This window comes from Acinonyx jubatus, chromosome C2 (genome assembly GCF_027475565.1).
Source record: "Acinonyx jubatus isolate Ajub_Pintada_27869175 chromosome C2, VMU_Ajub_asm_v1.0, whole genome shotgun sequence".
NCBI classification, from domain to species: domain Eukaryota; kingdom Metazoa; phylum Chordata; class Mammalia; order Carnivora; family Felidae; genus Acinonyx; species Acinonyx jubatus.
In genome coordinates, this window is record NC_069384.1 from 149652367 (window position 1) to 149674596 (window position 22230).

The window sequence follows — 22230 nt, forward strand, 5'->3', positions numbered from 1 at the left end:
CTGAATTGCTCTGGCTGGCAAACCAAAAAGGCTTATAGTGTTTTCAGACCATGGGGGAAGGGATGGGGGAAAAAATAGTTACCAACAGAGAGGGAGGGAGGCAAACCACAAGAGACTCAATCACAGAGAACAAACCGAGGATGGATGGGGGGGGGGGGGGGGCGGGGAGAGGGAATATGGGTGGTGGGCATTGAGGAGGGCACTTGTTGGCATGAGCACTGGGTGTTGTACGGGAGCCAATCTGACAGTAAATTATATTCATAAAAAAATAAAATAAGGGATAAAACCTTTTTAAATGACCATTTCTCCAAATACACGCGATGTGTCTTAGTAATACATTCAGGATTTTGAATAGTATGGATCTTTGCCTTTAGGACCTAACCTCAAGATTTTTTAATGAGTAGGCATCAGGATATCTTAAAACTGAGGAAGTGGGGCAAACAGCTCCAGGGCTTAGAGCTTGACTTTTTCTCAATACCCAGTGATTTTCTTCCTTCATCAGGAATATCTTTTGCATTTTAAAAAATCACATCAACATGCCGCAACAGAACACGAAGAAATACCTTCGGAGCCAAGCGCCGCCAGAAAGAGGACGTGACTGCATCAGCTCCTGTCCGCCGGGTTGCGACCTTTAACCCTCCAGCGATGGGTGGTGTTCAGCCTAGGCTGGCGTTCTCTGGTGAAGCACTGAAAATAGTCTTCAGAATGCTCTCCATAATTTCTGGATCTGCATTTGATCTGAAAAGCCAGAAATATCCGTCAAAGCTTCCCAACAACCTATAATTCTGAATTAAGATTTTCCAATTTAGAAAACATAAAGAGTCGGGGGGGGGGGACCCACAAGATATGGAAGCTGACAGCTCAAGCAGCCAGCCAGCCAGATATAGATTTCTTCGTGAATAATTTCAAACACTCTTTCTCTCTCGCAGATACGAACAGGCATTACTGCTATTCTCTTTTTAATGTGATTGTTACTTTTATATAAGATACACAGGCTCATGATTTAAAAGGTCACAGAGTTCTATAAAGATTCTAACAAAAAGTACAATTTCATGCTCTTCTCTTTGCCCCTAATCCCGTATTTCCAGAGGCGAGTCCTCTCAGATGTTTTACCTCTTTATTCTGATACTTCCCTATCTCTAGTCATATACTCATACTGTATTTTTTATTCTTCCATTTTAGATGTTATCTGTTGGCTTTCTGTTATGGAAAAAAAAAAAAGAATTAGGAAACTCCTTTCCTCTCACACTTGTCTCCCTGCTTCAGTTATATTATCATTTTGGGGTAGATAATCAGACAAGATGTACATCGACTGACTACAGACACGGTTATGTAACAGAATTGCTGAGCAAATGACATGACAGCTGTATCATGCAGTGTCCTTTGATGACATTTTCCTTTAGCACAACATTTTTGCTCTCTCTGGAGTCAATAAGGATTTCATTGCTTCATGTTCTATGTATTTATCACTACTTTGCTCCCAAGCTCTTCTCCGGGGGTTTAATCCTTGCCTCAATTTATTGGATCATGTCAGGTTACCCATCAGTTCCCATTTTTCTTGGGGAAGTCACTCCTGGAGCCCTCTAGCTTCCGCCTCAGTCCGGCCTAGGCATTCTCGAACATGGTATGCAGCTCTTGTCTGGAGATTTTTCCTTCTCCATTTTCTTTTGGATTCCGTTTGTCTCTCCCTTGCGTCCCCAGATCTTCCTCTTTATTGGTTGCTTTCTTGTTTGGATGGAGCATCCTATGGTAACTTTCTTAGATGGAAAGCACATTTTCGGAGACTTTGCATATCCATAATTGTCTTTATTTTACCCTCATCCTAACGGTTGAGCTTGGGAAGAAATTCTATATGAGAAATTATTCTCCTCAAAATTTTGAAGGCATTTGTTCCATTGTCTTGTACCCTCTAAGGTTGCCATTGAGAAATCTGATGATATTTTGATTCTTAATCCTTTGGATATGACCTGTGATTTTTCACTCCCTCAAATGCAGTAGGGGTCTTCTGTCTGTGCACAATGTTCTGAAATTTGTTGACATTCATTCATGTTCTTGACATTTGTGGGTGTTTTTAACTGAATACTTAGATCCTGAAGTTTGCAGAGATTTTCTTGAATTATTACTTTGATAATTTTCTCTTGTCTCTTTCTTGGTCTATTTCATTCTAGATCTATTAGTCAGACATTGTACCTACTGGCCTGATCATCTCTAATTTTCATGCTTTTTAACCACCTCTCATCATTTCTTTTTATCCCACTTCCTATGAGATCTCTTTCACCTTTATTTCCAGCTCTCCTATTAACGTTTTACTTTCACTGTCATATTTTTATTTCCAAAAGTTCTGTTTTGTTCTTTGAATAGTCTTTATAGCCTTCTGTTCTTATTCCGCATATCCTGGATCTTCTTAACTCTCTAAAAAATATTAATAAGAATTTTTCCCAACTTTTCTTCTGCTCCCTGCGTTGTCTTTTTAGCTTTTCTTTCTTTCCTGTTTGGTTGCTTTAGTCTGTGGTGTTAGAAGCATCCTTCCAATTCCTGATGCTCATTGGCTAGCGGTTCACATTAAAAGTACAGCATCTTGAGGCGCCTGGGTGGCTCGGTCGGTTAAGCGTCCGACTTCGGCTCAGGTCATGATCTCACGGTCCGTGAGTTCGAGCCTCGCATCAGGTTCTGTGCTGACAGCTCAGAGCCTGGAGCCTGTTTCAGATTCTGTGTCTCCCTCTCTCTCTGCCCCTCCTCTGTTCATGCTCTGTCTCTCTCTGTCTCAAAAATAAATAAACATTAAAAAAAAAAAAAGTACAGCATCTTCTTGGGCTATTAACCTGACTACAGGCTTCTAGAAACTAACTAAAAGCAGAAGTGAGTGGGTGGATGGGCAGGCTGAGTGCCTTTCAGTATATAAAGTTTCCTTTATACTCCTGTTTCAGCATGCAATCTCTCTCTCTGTCTCCCTCGTCCAACTCTTGAAAGAATGAGCATCCAGTCTATTTCCACAGCAGGAGAGGAAGTTCCTCGCTGAATGGCTGCTTCTTGTAAAGCCTTTCAAACAGTATCCAGCTCCACCTGACACACTTTCCCCAAATCCCACTTTCAGAGATATTTAGTATCTCTCCTGAGCAGTCCTACAGTGTGGGCTGGCTTGCTTCTGGGAACTCCCCACTTCCCGGCTCAGGTTTCAGCTTTCTTGGGTCTGCTTTGTCAGTGACTACCCATCCACATGCTCCCTAGTTTTCAAAATGCTGTTGTCGTGTTCTCCATTATCTTTGTCCTCGTGGATTTATGCTTTAAAAAAAAAATCCTTCCACCAACATTTAAGAAGAATTTCAAAAAGGATAGAGGTAAATACCTATGTTCGATCTGTCATATTTAATCAAGGCTTTCCGTTTTTAACACTGGTGTTTGTGTTTATGATTTTATAATTTAAAAAACTTACTGTACCCAAAATTACGTGTGCATCTGAATCCCTTTGGTCCTAGAGGGGTAATTCTCGCAGTCTAGCAGCACTAACATCAGCTGGGGATGTGTTAGAAATGCACATTCTTAGGCCCTACTCTTGACTGACTAAATATTCTTATATTTAAAATATTCTGAGGGTGGACCCCAGAATTCTGTTTGAACAAGCCTTCCAGGTGGTTCAGATACTTGCTAGAGATTGAAAACTACTGCCACAGGTAATTGAGAGATTCTAAACATTTGAGAAACACTACCTTACTCTCAACCTCAGCTCCAGATCTGTCTTCACCTCCAAACCCACAAAGTACCCAGCAGACTAAAAGGACTATTGGATATGACTTCCTCTGGCAAGACCCGTCCTCCAGAGAAAATTTTCATGGATTTAGATGCTTTTCTCTTCCATGACACCCAGCTGTTTCCTGCCTCTTGTGGCTCTTGGACTGGGATTCCTGAGTCCCGAAACATTTGCAGGCCAAGTGCGGTGGGAGAAGAAAACACAGCTGGAAGCAGAGAAGTTTGGAGAGGAGGGATGTAGCAGGACCTTATCCCTGTTCCACATGTCAGTCAACAGCAGGTTGGGAAAGGGGCCTCCAGGTTCCCTCTGGGCATCTCAGCAAACAGGAACATCCTTGTTCTAGACCTTCTGGTGGTTCTGCACCTGCCGTTGCCCTCTGCCCACCTTCTGAGCTGAAGATGCTGCCAACCGTCTCAGCCACCTCAATCTGTCCCCACCCCACCCATCTGTGTGACTGCTCTGAGTTCCCCAGTCTGTGTCTCCCCTCCTTACCTTATCTACTTCCCTTTCCCAGCCTCGCTGATGATCTTTGTGTGTTTTCCTTTGGAGCCATTCCAGGAGCTCCCCTTTGAGCTCTCTCCATGGCATGGCTAACACTCCTTTCCACCTCCCCTCCCAGGTATGTCTTCACTGTCATTTATACCTTTGAAGCCTTGATAAAGATTCTGGCAAGAGGATTTTGTCTAAATGAGTTTGCTTACCTGCGAGATCCTTGGAACTGGTTGGATTTTAGCGTCATTACCCTGGCGTGAGTATTTCTCCGTGCTGATGTTTATGTTTGCATGGGGCTTCTGGGTGGGTTGCACTCTGGGGATGTTTCTTCACCTCTGTCCAGCTTCGTCATTTGGAACTTCACGGCCTGGGGTTTCCTTGCCACTAAATGTTGCTTTGGGAGTCACTTTTCAGGGTTAGTCCCATACCTTCAGGGAGAAGTCAGAGTCCTCAACTCTGAGCTGATAAATGGCCTATCAAAGTGAGTAGACACGGTTCAGCCTTGCACCTACCTGACCTGAAGATGTTTGCCTGAGTGGGTGGAGAAGATGCGTGCCTGAGGAGACCAGCTGGCCAAGCCCACATGCTTGACTACTCATCCATGCATGTAGTACCCAGAATGTTCTAGATCATAATGCATCTTCTCACAGGGGCCATTCTAAATGATATTGCAATAATTAAATCTGTGTGTCAGTCTATAGGTGGACGTGCCATTAGATTTTGTGTCTATTCCGGGTCCCACTGAGGCTCTCGTTACCCCAAATTGTCCTTATTTATGCTGCATGCATTCCCAGGACCCTGTCCTTGAAGGTACTGACCGACTTCTGGTCCCACAGATACATTGGCGAAGCGATAGATCTCCGAGGGATCTCAGGCCTGCGTACATTCAGAGTTCTTAGAGCCTTAAAGACAGTTTCTGTGATCCCAGGTGAGCAGCTTTGACCACCACATGTATTCATAGAACATATGCTGGTTTCCACAGCCTGACGTCTGTCTTTGATTTCTGCAAGAGCCCTATAAAGCACCAGGGCATGAACTGTTGTCCCCCTGTAAAAGACAAAGGAACTGAGGCCCAGAGAGTAGAAAACACAATCCCAAGTCCTCATCACTATTAAGAGGCAAAATGTGACCTGGAGACCCGATGTCCCAATTCCTAGGCCAATGCTCTGTGCACAGTACCTGACAGACTCACCATCGACAAATGACAAGGTCATGTCCTCATTTTGTGTTCCTGTTGTGGGCTTCAGACAAGCCTCCAGTTGGAGGTCCTCATTTACATCCTAAACCAAAGGTGTAAACTTGGAAATAGGGAGGAAGGGAGCAGGCAGTCCTAGGCTCTAGTGGGTATGTTTACCACTTCCGTATACCTGAAAGCTTGAGCGACAGGCCTGTCTTTGGGCCCACAGAGAGAAAAAGATTGGGCAATTCTTGATCACAGAGAATTCAGAAACAAAAGTAGTTCACAACGCTCGTCTCCTTTGGCCTTCAAACCTCTGTTGTCACCAGTATCTCAGGGATGTGCCTCATCGTCCGCTGAGTTGGTGGAAAGGATAGTGAGTCCAGAGACCAGGCAAAGCTTAAGACAGCTTCCACCTTGTGGCCTGTTGGATTATCTCCCTTCCCTCACCCCTGAGAATCCATGCTCTTATCTGGAAAACACAAACGCTCAAACTATGGGTGAAGTCCTTTCTACCATTCTCTGTCCGGCTCTGCAGGGAAGGATCGGAAAGTCTTTGCCAACTTCTGCTGGATAAGCTTCCTCACTTAGTGCTGCCACTTAGTGTCTCTCTCACCTAGTCTTAGCCAGGAAAACCCTGAGTGTTGTTTACAAGACCTGCTCTGTCCGCACTCCGTCTCCTGTCTCACCTCTCTCCCATATCCACCTTGCATCATGTTCTAGAATCCACCTGTGGTTCCATAAATGCTCCCTGCCTTTGCTCATCTCCCAGCTCTTGGCCACGCTGCTCCTCTACCAAGAGAGCCCTTCCCCTCTTCACTCAACTAATATTCCTTCCTCGGGGCTCTGCCAAGATTTGACTTTCTCAAGGAAACTCTCTAGTCTCCCTCAACTTCCCCACACTCCATACCATCCCATCCCATCCCACCCCAGGCTTCAGGTAGGGGTTGCCTCTGTGTGTGCCCACCTGCTCGATAATGCTATGGCACTTCCCCTCAGTTATCAGACAACCCCACCACATGCCAGTGCCTTAGCCCCTCCTCAGCTCCTACCCCAGGGGCCAACACAGGTAGTGCTCAATGGGTTATTTGTTAACCAAAATGACAAGACAAGCATCAGTCCCAGACTTCGCCCCTCCTCAGAGTTCTTTCTGCTATCTGTGAAGCTACTCTCTCAAAGAAGCTGATTTCATTTGCCATGGCCACAAATCCTCCCTCCTGAACCTTTACTGCCAGCTGTGCTTGTCCCTGAGGCAGCTCCTTCTGATTAGGTTTTTCCCTTTCTCTCTCTGTCTCCGCCATCTCTCTCTCAACACACACACACAAAGGTCCATGTGCCCCCAGCCTCAAGCTGCCTCCCAGAAATGAAGTGAGTATAGAAAAACAGATGTCAAATTATTAGAGTCAAATTAGAAGCCTCATGTCTAGTTTAGTGCCTGAAACATAGCAGGTATTCAACAATTATTTTTAAAATTGAATTTCTACTGTCAGAAGTGTATTATATTAGCCTTATGATGATAAGAAATCTATCACTTGGGTCTCAGTTGTCTCATCTTTACAATGGGACAATAATCTCTGCCTCTGTCTCAGGGCTATTGCGAGGCTTAGATGAGGAGCCGGGCTTGGAACTGCCCCAGGGTTTGTAAAGTACCTCACGCTTATACATGGTGAAAGGACAGGATGGTTAAGACGCAGACATGCCAGTGTTCTGTGTGTGTGGTACGTCATCCACGTGGAAGTGTTGCTATCATCTTCCCACAGGGCTGAAGGTCATTGTGGGAGCCCTGATCCACTCGGTGAAGAAACTGGCGGATGTGACCATCCTCACCGTCTTCTGCTTGAGTGTCTTTGCCTTGGTGGGCCTGCAGCTCTTCAAGGGCAACCTCAAGAACAAATGTGTCAAGAATTGTACCGCTCTCAATGAGACAGGCAATTACTCTTCTTATGGAAAACACGAGTGGAACTTCTGCCAAGAGGATGAAGGTCTGGTTGGCAAGGGGGAGTGAAGCCCCTGCATACCTACATAGAAATATATTTTTGACTCCTCTTTCCTGCTTAAATGGTTCTCTTGAGCTATATTTTACTTTGGGGTCCCCATTTTCTGTTGCCCATGTCCTATTTACAAGGAAATGAGCTATGAACCTGGGCACAAGTCATTCTGCTGGGGGAGGCTCAGACTGAAATCACTGCTCCACTTTTCTCTTCCAAGATGGGACTTTTCTCCTTCCGAATGTCCCAGTGTGCCCACTGAAAGCACATAGCCAAGGGAATGCATCTTGCTCAGGCAGAAGATTTGAGAAGTGTTGCCTTTACCACACAAGGCTTGAGCTAGAGGGTTCAGAAGCATATGCAAGGCTTTCATTTCTTCCTTTCTTCTGCAGATTTCTACTACAATAAGCCAGGCACTTCAGATCCCTTACTGTGTGGCAATGGATCTGATGCAGGGTGAGTGCCCAACCCATGACAAAGCACCAATGCCCAGCAGTCCTTTCTCCTTGTCATCATCATTTTCTAGACAGAGACTGGTCTTCAGATCCCAAGGAAGGTGTAGAAATGAATAAGTCATGGCTTTTGTCATCCCAGGCTCAGGGGGAGGGAGTGTATGAGTTAGCTTTTGCCATGTAACAAATAGCCCCAAGATTTCTGTGGCTTAAAACACCAGCTCAGGATTCTGCACATCAGCATGTTGAGCTGAGATCAGCCTGGTGTTTTGGCATTGACTGAGTTTAATCATACATCTGCAAATAATGGACAGATTAGCAGGGGGCCAGCAAATCTAGCTGGTCTCAGCTGGGGTGGCTTCTCTGTTCCATGTGGTCTTATACCCCAGCATGGTCTTATTCTCATGGCAGAGGCAGAGTGCCAAGAGAAAGAGGGGAAGTATGCAAGGTTTCTTGGGACCTAGGTTTAGAAGAGGCACAGTGTCACTTCTACTGCATTCTATTGGCCAAAGCAAGTCACTGACCAGTGCAAATCCAAGCGCTGGGAAGATAAACTGTACCTCTTGATCAGAGGAGCTGCAGCATCCTATTGCAAAGAGATACAGATACGGGCAGGGAAATCATCATGGCCATTTTGGTAATCTACCCCAGGAAGAAACTAATACTCATTAAATATGTTTTGTGTCAAATGTTTTACGTTTAATCATCACAACTCCATCACATGGGTTTCATTATCTGCACATGACAGAGGAAGAAACCTGTGTATCACACTTAGCCATTTCAAATTCTTACAGAGGCCAGGTACATGACAACAAATGAGAGGATTAGGCTGGGTAGGAACTGAGCGATGACAGCTTGTGCCCCATCCAAAAGGGCCAGCCACCGCCCAGTCCAGCTTTGGGTTGCCACGTGGAAATGTTGGTCCATTGCTTCTAGCTCTTCTAACTTTTAAAAGAGAGATAAGGAATTTAGATTTTTATGTGAAATCTCCCAACTACAAACATTGGCTACCAATTCCAAAAAATGTCTACATATTGTGGGCCAAACAAAATATTTCTGCAAGCCAAATTCAGCCTGCAAGCTGCCAGTTTGTGAGCTCTGATGCATATACATAAGGATGCTACCCTGTGAAGAAGCAGTACTGTGCTAGAGACTCCATGGGCCGGGGAAACACAGTGAGGTGATGGTGGGAGGCAGGGCAGGAGGCCAGGGAAGATTTCCTAGAGGTGGTGGTCGAGGTGAGCATTGAAGGGCAGGCAGGGTGTCTCCAGCTTGGTTGAACAAGAGATGGTTTGGATGGAGGCCATTCCAGGTGGCAGAATAGAATGTGAGACAAAGCAAGGGGCACAGGGTCCCCTCAAGCTTGCCTGATGCTTTGACCACTGTAGCGGGCATGAGCAGAAAGTGTTCAGGCCACAGATCAGCAAGGCTCATCTTTCCCATCTCCACAGCTGGGGATCCGAAGCCCTGAGCCCAAATGACCCCACTCCCTGAAGGGCTAACAACTCCATATTGCCCATGTGGAGCTGAGGGAGACCTATATAGAGCTTTGCCTTGATCTGCTCACTAGAAAAACAATCTCAGATAGAGCTGAAGGATGGAGGTGGAGAATTTGATCAACGTCAGCTCCTTGGCCTCTTTCTTCACAAATGCACTTGGCATTTGGTTCTTTGGCTCAGGGATGGGGTTGTCCTGATATCATTTGCCTTTGGCTTAAATCTAAACTGAAGGCCCCCTCAATTCCTTTTCTTGTCTGAATAATGGCATTTCTCATGGCGATGGCTCCAGAGTAGCCCAAACTACTGTGGTAAAGTTATGGGGTTCATCCATAGCCCCCCAACCCAGCTCCAAAAAAGGCCAGATGTCCTGCTGGGCAGGTCCTAGCCAGGAGATAAAGGGGTGGATAGGGCTGAGAAGGCAAGAGAGGCCCGTTCAGGATGATGGGTGGAGTGAGACTTGAACAGCATCCTGTGACGACAGAACCTATGTCCTGTGCTGGGCCACAGAGAAGCCAGAGCCCCGAGCAAAGGCCCGCACTGACCAGTGGCACTGTTCTCAAAGTGGAGACCAAGTACTAGGAAACACTTCATGATTTCCAGGATTCTTTCACATATGTTCTTCCAGTCCATCCTTTTGGTCAGTGCAGGTTAAAAATAACAGGAATTTTCATCTTCATTTTACATACGATATTTACGATGCTGAAGGCACCATGCAAGAACCTTTGTACTGTGGGCTCACTTAATTCTCAGAGCAATTCGTTGTTGATGTGTAACAGCTGTAGTGGGGTTTAATGGAAGACATAGACATACGGCTACCCTCGGAGTTAACAAGCAGACCTACAGATAACAGGTTGATTAACTCCTCAGAGGGCAAAACAAAAGACTGTCTGTCTTTAAATGTGGGCCTATAGAGTCCAGGAACTTGCAAATCTCCAACCGAGATTGAAGATAGAGTTGGGATTAATCATAGTCAAGTTGCTGGGACCCTAATCAACTGTATGGGTCCCAGGATTATGTGTTTGCATGGATGTCTGGGATAAGGACAGCCCCTGAGACTGGTGTTGGTGGAGGCATGTTGGAGCAATAGAATCCCAAACTCCAAACAAGGAATTACTGTTTTCTCAGCAGAGTCATCCCACTGGGGCGGGTGAGAGCACCTCACATGCCTTGAGCTTAGACAGACTTCTTTACATCAACTCACTCCCTTATCGTGAGAAAGAGTCAGTCCATCACTGCCCCCCTCAGTACTCACGTGGTTATCTTCAAGTTGGCCTTCCTTCATCAGTCAGTCTTCATAGGCTACTTGACAGATATACTCCTCCTTTTAAATAAATACACTGGCATCTGTATGGTTTCAGGCAGCTGACTTCCTTTTTCTGAACCTCAGCTTCCACATCTGTAAGAAAGGATTGTTAGGGTAATTAAATTATAGCATTTGTAATGCACTTAGGAGAGAGAGGGGCACCTAGTAAGTGCTCAGTAAGTGGAAAGTATCGTTTTCATTATTACGTATAATTGGGGAGTGAGCTTGACTCCCCAGTGTGAGTCCTTTGACGGACAGGTTGGCAGGTGATACCAGATGGCTCAGGTCTTAAGTCTGCATTATTGTACTGACTCTCCCTCCCCTGGTATGAACTTGCAGGGAGTTAGCCACCTTACGGGATCATGTCAAGGCAGTCAGCTGGCCTTCCCTGGCCGTACCCCTCTGCATGAAACTCTGAAGTGAAAGTATTACCATCCCCATTTAAATGTGCAAGAGAAACTGAGCCTTAAGGAGATCAAGGTCATCCAACTGATCAGAGGGAGGCCAGGTCTTGAATTCCAATCTTTGACTTCAACCCCTATGGTCTTCCTACAGCCCAGGGCTGCCTTGCCCCCAGTAAACAGAGGGGCTGTGCAATTGATGACCTTCTCTATTCTTGCTGCAGCCATTGCCCTGAAGGTTATTTCTGTCTTAAAACATCTGACAACCCAGATTTTAACTACACCAGCTTCGACTCCTTTGCTTGGGCTTTCCTGTCACTGTTCCGCCTCATGACACAGGATTCCTGGGAACGCCTCTACCAGCAGGTATTGAGCTGCATGCCCCGCTACAGACTTGGTTGGAGGCCGGGGAGTCAGATGCATGCCTACGTTTTTCTTGGAAGAGTCTGGCAATGTCGGGGGCCCATGTACTCTGGATACAGATCTCTCTTCTTTCTCTTGAATCTGCAGACGCTGAGGGCTTCTGGGAAAATGTATATGGTCTTTTTCGTGCTGGTCATCTTTCTGGGGTCTTTCTACCTGGTCAACTTGATCTTGGCTGTGGTCACCATGGCATATGAGGAGCAGAACCAGGCCACCATTGATGAAATTGAAGCCAAGGAGAAAAAGTTCCAGGAGGCCCTCGAGATGCTCCGGAAGGAGCAGGAGGTCTGTGAGGGGTGGACGCTTTGTGAAATCTGCTGCAGGCTGAACGTTCTTGGGGAGAGGTCTGGAGAAGCCACTTACATTAAGGCTGTCATGCTACGGGACTGTAAGAACGATTTATTGTACCTCAAGCACCATCTTAGGTCAGGTTTTCTCAAAAAGGGAACTTGAATCAAGATCTTGTGCAAGTGATTTATTGAGGGGTGCCCTCAGGAAAAGGAGAAAGAAGGAAGCAGGACAGGAGATGAATTAAACTAGAAAGTGGCCTCAGCTACAGACCACCTTCAGCCTGATCCCATGCAGAGTTCTGGGGCATGACTAGTACCACAACGTTAGCCTTTCTTGAGACAAGGGGGCTGGCAGTTTACACCCCTATGCCCGCCCCCAGCCAAATGTACAATGAAAGGAAATATTCTGCAGGATGCTGTAGCTGTGATCCATTAACAGCTAACACTCAAGCTGCTGAAGATGAGTGTACTGACCTGGTAAAAGGGATTTGGGCGGGGAATCAACAGACACATTACATGGTGTAAACGGAAGAGATGACCCAGAGGTGGCCCTTCCTGCCATGCCTCAATCCCACCACCACCCAGGTCCTAATCCTGACCCTCTCTGTCCTAGATGCCCTCACCTCCGTGACATCCCACGACTGAGGGGCACATTTACGCAAAGCTCAAGCACATATTGTTGGCTGCAGCTGCTGTTCTCTCTCTTCAGGTGCTGGCAGCACTGGGGATTGACACAGCTTCTCTCCATTCCCACAATGGATCACCTTTAGCCTCCAAAACTGCCAGTGAGAGAATGCCCAGGATGAAGCCGAGGCTGTCAGAGGGCTCCACAGATGACAGCAAATCACCCCAATCTGATCCTTACAACCAACGCAGGATGGTAAGGAGCTCAAGTTCGTGTTCTAAAGATCACCCGCCTTGGCAGCCGCCACGGACAATAGGTTGGATTGGGAAGAGGTTTGTAGCAGGCAGACAGCAGGAGGCTCAAGATGGGGAGGATGTTTTAGTAATCCAGACAGCACATCGACCCCCCCACCACACGGTGGCCTAAACTAAGAGAGGGGCATCGTGGATACGGAAAAGGGGTGGATTCTGACTTTTACTGGGGGTAGGGGACAATGAGACTGGGACTGTGGAATGTGGAAAAAGGAGAGAGGAGTCCAAAATGACTCCCAGTTTTCAGAATTGGGCAATCAGATGGGTGGTGATTCTAAGGGAGGAGCACCGGAGGAAGAAACCAGGTTTGTAGGGAAAGTGGTGAGCCCATATTGGACATGCTGACCTTGAGGTGTCCATGGACCTGTGGACAGCAAGCGTTAGCTTCCTTCTAACACTCTGATCTGCAATTCTGTTTGTGGTGCTGAAATCATTTACAAGCTTCTTTCTGACTTTTTGCCTCAGCCCCCACAACCCAGACTCTCACCTGTTGCTGGCAAAGAAGATTACAGCCCCCATCTCTGAGATACAGTCCAGCCTCGGAATAACTTCAGAACCTCACTAGACCCTGTAACAATTCTGTCCACCACCCAAATCTTCTGCATCCCACTCCAAGATTCCCTAGCCTCACCAAGTTTCCTCCCATCACCTCTCTCTCCCTTGGAAGTCCTGTGTATGGCAAACACTTCCTTTCCAGAGGCCTAAGAGATCATAATCCCTTTGTGAAAGAGCAGTTCCCACACTAATAGTATGGAAGAGGGGATCAACTGGCTATTTGTCAGGCCTCCTGTCCCTCAGTTCCCTCTCAGTCTCTTTTCATATGCTCATCTGAAGGACATTCTACTTTTTATAATACTGTCTCTATAATCCCCAGACTTATGTGTGCATATATCTACACAGATATACTCACATGCACACTGGCCTCAGTGATATCCACACTTCCTCATTCATCAGATTCTGTGCCTTTCCCTTCCTTGTTCTGCCTGTTTGGAGCAGCACCTGGCATGCACGGGGTACAATTCAGAAGACATTTCAAAGGGGATTTCACTAGGGCTCTGACAATCACAGGACAGACTGAATCATAGCCTCCATGGAAATGTCGATGATACTGCGAATCGGGCTTTAACTCCCCTCATACAGTCAGCCTCACATAAATTAGCACCTGGCTGTCCAATAATTGGACACAAACACACCAGATGGACATGTGTGCTCATCTCTCCAGCTAGGTTTACCTTCAAATGGGCAAAAGAGGAACTGTGTCTTGTTAACTCAACAATACTAGGTGCATGATGTGCACCTAGAGATGACTGATGGTCCATTTCCCAAGGACTTCCATTTGGTGGAGGAGGCAGATATGTAAACAACTGTGTGCTATATACTATATTAGGGAAACATACATGGTGTTTTGGGAATAGAAGAGGAAGCATCCACGCTTATGGGAGTGGAGGTGTATCAAGAAAGACTTCACAGAGGAGGAGATCATTGAGATGAATAGTAAATAGTGAGTAGGGGTTCCTCTAATAACTGAGGACTGCAGGGGAGGGGGGGGGGAGGAGTATTTTCCAGGCCTCAAATAGAACGTATATGTGCCAAAGCAGGGAAGCACCCTTTGGGTACCTCTTTAATGCTAACTAAAGGATTGAAATTCATTCAAGAGGGCATCCCCTTCCTCTTTTCCCAGGTGCGTTCCTGTGGTAAACAGACCATCAGCAGTGTTTATATAAAGTCATTTTCCAAACAGCAGCAGTGGGTGAGAGGTTAGGGGTAGCAAACAACAAGAGACACAGCAGAGGTTTCAGGGAACCCCCAGGACACAAGTTGGCCTGCTTGGATGATGCATTTTAAGACAAGTCAAGTCTAGTACTTAGATTCAGAAGTCATTGGCCACCATTGGTCAAACAGGTTAATTCTGAAATCTTAGTTGGTGGCCAGGGAAGCACCACCTGTCAAACATGGGACCAAAATTTTCTTCTTAGTTTGTTTCATTTGTTTGCTTACTGCCCCCTGCAAATAACTCAGCCATCCCATTTTTAACAAGAATTTGCCAATTCTACTCCTTTACTTCAAAAGTGGGAAGGATTCGTGAGGTTTTATGAGTTTCATAATCCTTGGACATATATTCTAGGCAAAGAATGCTCTGTTTATGATACCAGGATTGCAATGATAGTTGCTGAACAGTGTCAGGCTCCAAATAATCCAAAAAGGAAACTTCAGTTCTGTGGGATAGGGGGATAAGTAAGGAGGACTCTAATTGACAAAATGTCCCAACTTTAGTAGTTTAGTAAATAAGAGGAATTAAGGAAGGGGGAACATTCAGCAGTATGACAAAGTTTGGTAGCAAGTCACTGTGTAGATGTCTAGAAATAGTTCATATGGCTTAGAATAGAACTGATAACTTGTTATGGTCAGGCTCCCACAGTGGTCATGGGCACTGGCCAACCCAGCATACTCACCCTCCAGGGGCTCTAGGCCTGTGAATTAGCTCCTTTTCTCTGGCAACTGTAAGCCTCGCCATTCCCTCAGTGGAAGATTTTGATGGGAAATGTTTATTGATTTGGAGGCATGGCATTATTCTTCCAGGAAATTAGGCTGCAACCCTCCCTTCAATCTCCCCATTGTTGACTATTCAAAGTTTGCCTCAAGGGATCTTGGAAGCTCATTACATTACAAAGCTCTTGTCTCCTCCTGCACCACACAAACTCGCACATTTGTATAGGCTGGATCTAATGAATTGCAGAACCTAATTTTCAGACAATAGAGTGCACTTGTTCATTCAACAAACCATTTACGGAGCTTGTTCCAATACTGGTGTGCATAATAGTCTCCTTAGGTCACAGCTTTACTTGTGGAGCAGGGAATTTAAGACAGTTTTGTCCAGTCCTATGGGCTAAGGCTGTAAATAGCTGACTCGTCTGGGTGACAAGATTGTCTTCTGACATCCTTGGCCATCGTGACCTACTTACTGATCTTAAGCACTCTGTAATCACTCTTGGCCTTTTCCCAGGCCATGTCAAAAATATTCTTTTCTCCTGTTCTCTTCCCATGTTTACCTAGAATACCCCTTGGATCTATGTCTTAAATTTTTTTCTGGAAGTTCATGAGAATAAGGGCAGGGAAATAGGAATGGGTGGAGGAAGTGTTGAGCTCCAGATATGCCTGCAGGATGAGCTTCCAGTCTGCCTTTTTTCCTGGTCCTTTGGGGCAATGCCCAGTCTTTCCTAGGTCTCACCTCTGGGAGGCGCCGGGCTAGCCACAGCAGTGTGTTCCATTTCCGGGCCCCTTGCCTGGATGCCTCATTCCCTGATGGGGCCACAGATGATGGAGTCTTTCCTGGAGACCGTGACAGCCGTCGGGGCTCCTTGCTGCTGGGTGGGGGTGCCGGCCAGCAAGGCCCCCTCCCTAGGAGTCCGCTGCCTCAGCCCTCCAACCCTGGCTCAGGACTTGGAGAAGACGGACACTCCACATTGCCCACCGGTGAGCTTGCTCCTGGAGGCATCGAAGTCTCGGTAAGTTCGTCAATGCTCCAGATCTCTTGAGCTGCCCTCCAGGTGAGGGCCAACAAACACTGAGTGCCACCCATGGAAGGCTCCTTTAGACAACATTGTGTCCAACATTTCCCCTCTATCCCCATTTTACAGACAGGGCAGGTGAGAGTCAGAGATACTGGATTTACCTGAGGTCAAACTGGTTTTCTGGTTTCCTCTGCAGTACAATAATACAAATTATTTTCCAGCTGATCCTTTTATTTTTTTCTGTGTTCCTCTGTCTCCACTCACTATTACTGCTTTAGAGACAGGCCTGCCTGGTTCCTGGATGAGTATGAGAAAAAGGGAAGGTTCTTCTCTTTCTGCTTGTAGCTCTGTGCAAACTATGCTGGGTTTGGCCCATGGGACCCAGAGAAATCCTGGGAGGTGCCCTGGATAGATATTAGCAGAAGCAAAGTATCCCTTGCTTTACTCAGAGAAGCAATAACTTGCCAAAATGTACAAATTAGGCAACAGTGACTAACTGGTGAGCACTCTTCATAGAATAATCGCAGAGTGCAATGGAAAACCAGGGAATCCTCATTGGATTGAGAGCTGTGATTTAATTTGAGCTCTCCCTTTAGTTTCAGTAATGATGCTTCCAGTGTTTTTCATTTGCCCTCTCTGGCTAGCCAGGGACCCAGAGCAGTTCTCAAACAGACTTGTAGACTAACCAGGATATGGCTCTCCTGCCTTGGATAAGTCCTACAGGGTTACCTTAGCTCCATCTCTGATTGGATGCCATGTGATCCCAGCAAGAAACAGATACCACTCCAGTGGGCAATTGGGGGAGAGGTATGCACTGGGCTTTGAACTAAGAAGGGACAGTGAGGCACTTAGAGATGAGCAATGGTGGGAAGCTGTTATATGCTTAGGCTGAAGTGGTGAGGGGAAGGACCAGAACCAGAACCCAGCAAGAGCTGGGTGGTCCCACAGAACTTGTGATCCAGGGGGGAGGTCAGTCACAGCGCTGCAGGGAAGAAGCCAGGTGATAGTCCCTCTCCTTCCAGACTCTGATCTTCTGTCTGTGCCTCCCATTGGCCAAGCCTGACCAGAACAAGAGAGTACAGACCACCTTCCCCAGGCACAGGGCGGGGTAGAGAAGGTGGAGAGTGGGTCTCCAAGAGCCAACAAAGAGTCATCAACAGAGTCCAAAAGTCAAAGCCAACCTGCAGACCTCTCTTGGAGTTGCTTTAACACTCCAGAAAATACCTCATTCAAGAATTTCTCCTTAGATTATCACCTTCCTAGATATTCTGACTTTGATTCATTTTAGTTAAGTTATTCAGCTAGTGTAAGATTAACTCTTTAAGTCCTCTGTGTCACATGGACGTGGGTTTCAATCACAGGTTTGCCATTTACCAACCGAGTCACCTGTAACAAGCCCCTTAAATTCTTCAGGCCTCCAAGTCCCCCATTAAAAAGGTTTCTAAATAGCTGAAGGGTTAAATGGAATCATAAAGTGCCTGCACTGATACACATTTGCCTGAAAATAACAATAGCTATGCTGGCATCTCTTGTTGAGTCCTCATGGTTGAAAACTTTCTGAACATTCTTCATATGTATTAAAATACTTACTATCTACCTATGAACTTCACCTATGGCATGTGCTCATGCCTGCTGAATTTGGATTCTGAATGTGCAGTGCAGTGCCAGAATCAGCTTCTATGGGCCCCAGACTCCCCACATCTGGGGTAGTGTAGGACCAGAGTTAGAGCACAGAACCCAGATGGAACTTCCCCGGGAAGGCCCAAAGAGGGAAGGTTCAAAAGGGCTGTGTCAAACAACTAACACTGGAGAATCAAGACACACAAATATTCCCTCAGAAAGAAAAGGACCGTGTGGAGCTGAAACTGAGTTATATGCTGGGGAGAGAAAGGGGCCTATCAAAAGGGAGGTCAAAAAAAAAACCTGTCCTGGAAGAGGAATTCTGTCTGAACACCACATGCCCAGCGCAGACGAAGTCTTGGAATGACTTCCTGGCCCACCGCTCCTGCAGCTGTCACTTCCCTTTAGTGGAAACCTCAGAGACCCTTGAGGCAGCCCCATCCCCACACTGCTGCCCAAGGACTCTGTCCTCAGGCAGGAATTAGCAGACCCTCAGGTGAGCCCAGGTTATAATGTCAGCTACAAAGCTAGACTCTGCTTGTACCCCCAACTCTATGTCCTGGTCCTCATGCCTAAGCTCTTACCCCAAGTTCAAGAAGCAGCCCCATTTCCCAAATGGGAAAGCACAGCTACAGAGGAACATAGCTTCACCAGGCAACTCACAACCACATGAGATGGGCCAATAAGAGGCTGAGTGACCCATTTTTGCCACTGATGACTTCAGGTTGGGGGAATATCCTGATTGTTTGTGTCCCAGCAGGCATTTGATGCAGGACAGAAGAAGACTTTCTTATCGGCAGAATACCTGAATGAACCTTTCCGAGCCCAAAGGGCAATGAGTGTTGTCAGCATCATGACCTCTGTCCTTGAGGGTAAGTACTGCTCATTGGAATTTCCATCAACTGTGCTGTGATGAGTCTGCATTTGAGCAGCAGAGGGGATGCCCCAAATCTGTGTCAAATATATCGCCCATCTGTGTCCTGGGATCCTAAATACTCCTCTTTCTTATGCCCTTGGTCCCATCACCCTTTATCAATGTGTTTTTTTAAATGTGGACAATTTTTCAAAAACAATAGAATCCAATGAGTTTGAAACACCCTATTCATCTCTTGTTTAAATTAACATCAGCCTCATATGTATTCATAAAACTAAATTTTAGAAGGTGATCTGGCAGAAACCAGAGAATTTCAAGCTACCTCAGGTATGCAAAAAATTTTAACAGTCCTTAATTTTCAAGTATGGTGGAATTATCCTGTCATTTTTCATGGTTGTAACTCGTATGGTTATAACTTAATTTCTGTCTCAAGCCCACATTATGCTGAGCATTGGAAGATAATTTAAGTAAATTAATCAGTCAATTTAACTAAATTCTTGTTAATTTAGGGCTCTACCAATCAAATGGGAGCCCATTCAGCCTCCTCAGGGATGTGTCTAAGTTCCAGTTGCTTCTACCAAGCCAGGGGCTGGAAGAAGGCAACAGCACTGGGTCACGGTCACCTGACACACAAGTTCCCAAAGAGCATGATTGTATCCTGTATTAAGGCCTGTCTTCTTATCCGGCCTCTATTTTGCCTCAGGGCATGGAAAATATGGCCTTACTTTTGTCCAGCCATGTATCTCCCCTAGACAAATTTAACGTGTACTGGGCTGAAGGAGGGAGGGGGAACTTAGATGCTGGTGTGTTCCTGAGAAGGGGCTCTATGTGCTCCCCTCCCAGCCCTGGACTGAATCCTAACTGTGGGGGAGGGCATGGCGAAACAAACAAACAAAAAAAGGTGTTTGAGGGATTTGAAAACAGAGCCAATCTATGCCTTACTTTCTAGGGGAAGTGAGAGGTGGCAAGTCTTAGAAAAAGACTCACATGCCCAGCATGGTACAGAAACTATACAGTAGAGAAGCAGGTGACCTACCTGGGTAGAGAAGGCCTGAGGCAGCCTCTGAGAGTGCCCCGTGGCCTGCATAGCAGGAAAGTAGCTAGGTGATGACCTTGCCCCACTTGAGGGTTAGGGAAGGTGAGTGAGAGGCAAAGAGAGAACAGCCATCTCTGTGGCTCTCCCACCAGAGACCACATGGGAACTACAATGACTCCAGTAAAATATACTTGGCAATGACCAAGGACCAGCCCAACACTCTTCCGACCCTGAGCTCTCCAGAACTCAGATGCAACCTCAGATAGTGATGTAATAGCAGACACTGAATTAACCAAAACAAGATCCCCAGGTTGAGGACTTGTGGTATATATTGAATTCAATTATGAATTCAAGTTACTTTTGTTGCATGCATGAATTTGTGCTTTGTGAAATGTATACATATTTCAGTAACAACAGTGTGTACATTTTTCTCATATTATTTATCAAAAATCATTTGCCATTGTAATAAAGTCTGTATGCCTAACATTTTTTATGGCTGCATAGAATCTAACCATGCTATGCCCATGACTTTTTGTTGGCCAGGTGGGTTGCTTGGATTCTTTTTCCTTTTTGCTCTTAGCCATCAAACAGTTAATGTTAAAAACAAACAGCTTGCTTTTTCATTTATTCTCCAGAATTATCAAGCTTCCTCCTCCTCTTTTTTTTTCTTTCATTTGTTTACTCTTCAACAAGCATTTGACAAACACCTGCTATGTGTCTGGCATTACTCCGGTGCTGGGAATTCAGTGGTGAACAAGATAGAAGCCTGCACACACGGAATCTACATTCTGGGGGGCGGGGTATACAGATAAACCCAAACAGAGATTCAGGTGGGGATAATAGTAGGAGAAAAAAGAAAGTAAGGTAGGAGATGGAGAATAAGGGACTGCAGAGGGGCTGCTTCAGATAAGGGGGATGTCGAAGGCTGTTCTCTCTAGGGAGACCAGAAATCTCAATGAAGTAAGAGAAGCGGTCTTATGAGAACCTATAGGACAGAGTTCCATGACAGGTGAAGGGCAAATGCAGTGTAGTTGGCGGGAATGAGACAGGAACGAGCAAAATGAATGTTCTAAACACATCCCGATTCAGGTAAGAACAAAAGAGATCTCTGAATCAATGAGAAGCAACAGAGGATAAGAGTTAAGAACACAGGCCCTGGAGCCTGACTGCCTGGGTTTGCATCTTGGCTCTGCCACGTTGGGTAAGCTGTGCAACTTTGGAGCTCCGTTAACTTCTCTGTGCTTCTGGTGCCTAACCTGTAAAAGAGTGAATATGTGTTTATCTTCTAGGGTTTTGTGAGGATTAAGTGGGTTAGCATAAGTAAAGTGCTTAGATCCATGACTGGCACTTGGTAAATATTCAGCAGATGTTGGCTATTCTTTTTCTTTTCTAATATTTATTTATTTATTGGGCAGGGGGGTGAGGTAGGGGGGTGGGGTGGGTGGGTGGGTGGCAGAGAGTGAGAGGAAGAGAAAGAATCCCAAGCAGGCCCCGCGCTTTTAGCTCAGTCTCACAAATCATAAGATCATGACCTGAGCTGAAATCAAGGGTCAGACGCTTAACTGACTCAGCCACCCAGGTGCCCCAGACGTTGGCCATTCTTATTTGCTCGGTTGTAAATAAGGGCAGAGATGTGTCTGTTTTGCTCACAGCTAGATTTCCAGTACCTGAAAGGACAATGTGTGGCATATAGTAGGCATTCAACAAACAGTTGTTGGTGGATGAGAGTGACGTTTGGGTGTGGTGCTCATTGCAATGACCTGAACTGATAAACAGGAAGAGGATAAGCAATGGTCAGATATCCTGAGGTAGGACGCACTTCCCCTCAAGAAAGGTGCTGTGAGAATAGACTAGGAAAAGCAGGAGACACACGGACATCTTTAAGAGAATCTGGGTACAGACAACCTTAGATTAGGGCAAAGAGGTCAAGGTTGTTTGAGCATAGGGCAGATGACCTGTGGTCTTCTCTGGTCTGACATTATAACCACTACACTCACGGAATACAGGAGGGATGCATGGGACTGTCAAGGGTTGTGACGAGGTACACAGAAGCCACCTCTTTGGGAATGATCGTGCCCGGGGAAGTTTGACCCAAGCCAATAAGAACTTGGCAGTTCCCTGAGCTCAGGGCACGTGAACCATCTTTGTTTGACACACCAGCAAGCACTTGACAGTTGTCTAGACCAGAAGACCAGAAGCAGGAGCACAGTGTGAGCACAACACAGTCTCTGCCCTCGTGCTGAGTGGGAGAGAGGGACGTGGAACAAATTCTTACCAGGCTGCTGAGTGTCTTGAAGGGGAAGTGTAGGATGCTAAAGGAAATACGGTAAGTTTAGCCTGGGGTTAGGGGAGTATTCCAAGCAGAAAGGACGGCAAAATCTCTGAAGCAGAAGACAGCATAATATCTGAAGAAATGAAAAGGCCTGATGTGGCAGGAACACAGAGAGCGAGGAAGAGAGGGGCTCAAAATAAGGCTAGC

At 46.1% G+C, this 22230-nt stretch overlaps 1 protein-coding gene across 1 annotated transcript in view; it reads left to right on the top strand.

The window, feature by feature from the left end:
• The window catches only part of SCN10A (sodium voltage-gated channel alpha subunit 10), a 94084-nt gene that overhangs the window by 20972 nt on the left and 50882 nt on the right, over positions 1–22230 (top strand). Inside the window, exons 4-12 of the mRNA XM_053221912.1 lie at positions 4368–4496; positions 5077–5168; positions 7178–7369; positions 7795–7861; positions 11285–11426; positions 11571–11768; positions 12483–12653; positions 15922–16215; positions 18602–18713. Of these exons, the coding sequence (XP_053077887.1) occupies positions 4368–4496; positions 5077–5168; positions 7178–7369; positions 7795–7861; positions 11285–11426; positions 11571–11768; positions 12483–12653; positions 15922–16215; positions 18602–18713 (1397 nt within the window). The remainder of the gene's footprint in view (positions 1–4367; positions 4497–5076; positions 5169–7177; positions 7370–7794; positions 7862–11284; positions 11427–11570; positions 11769–12482; positions 12654–15921; positions 16216–18601; positions 18714–22230) is intronic.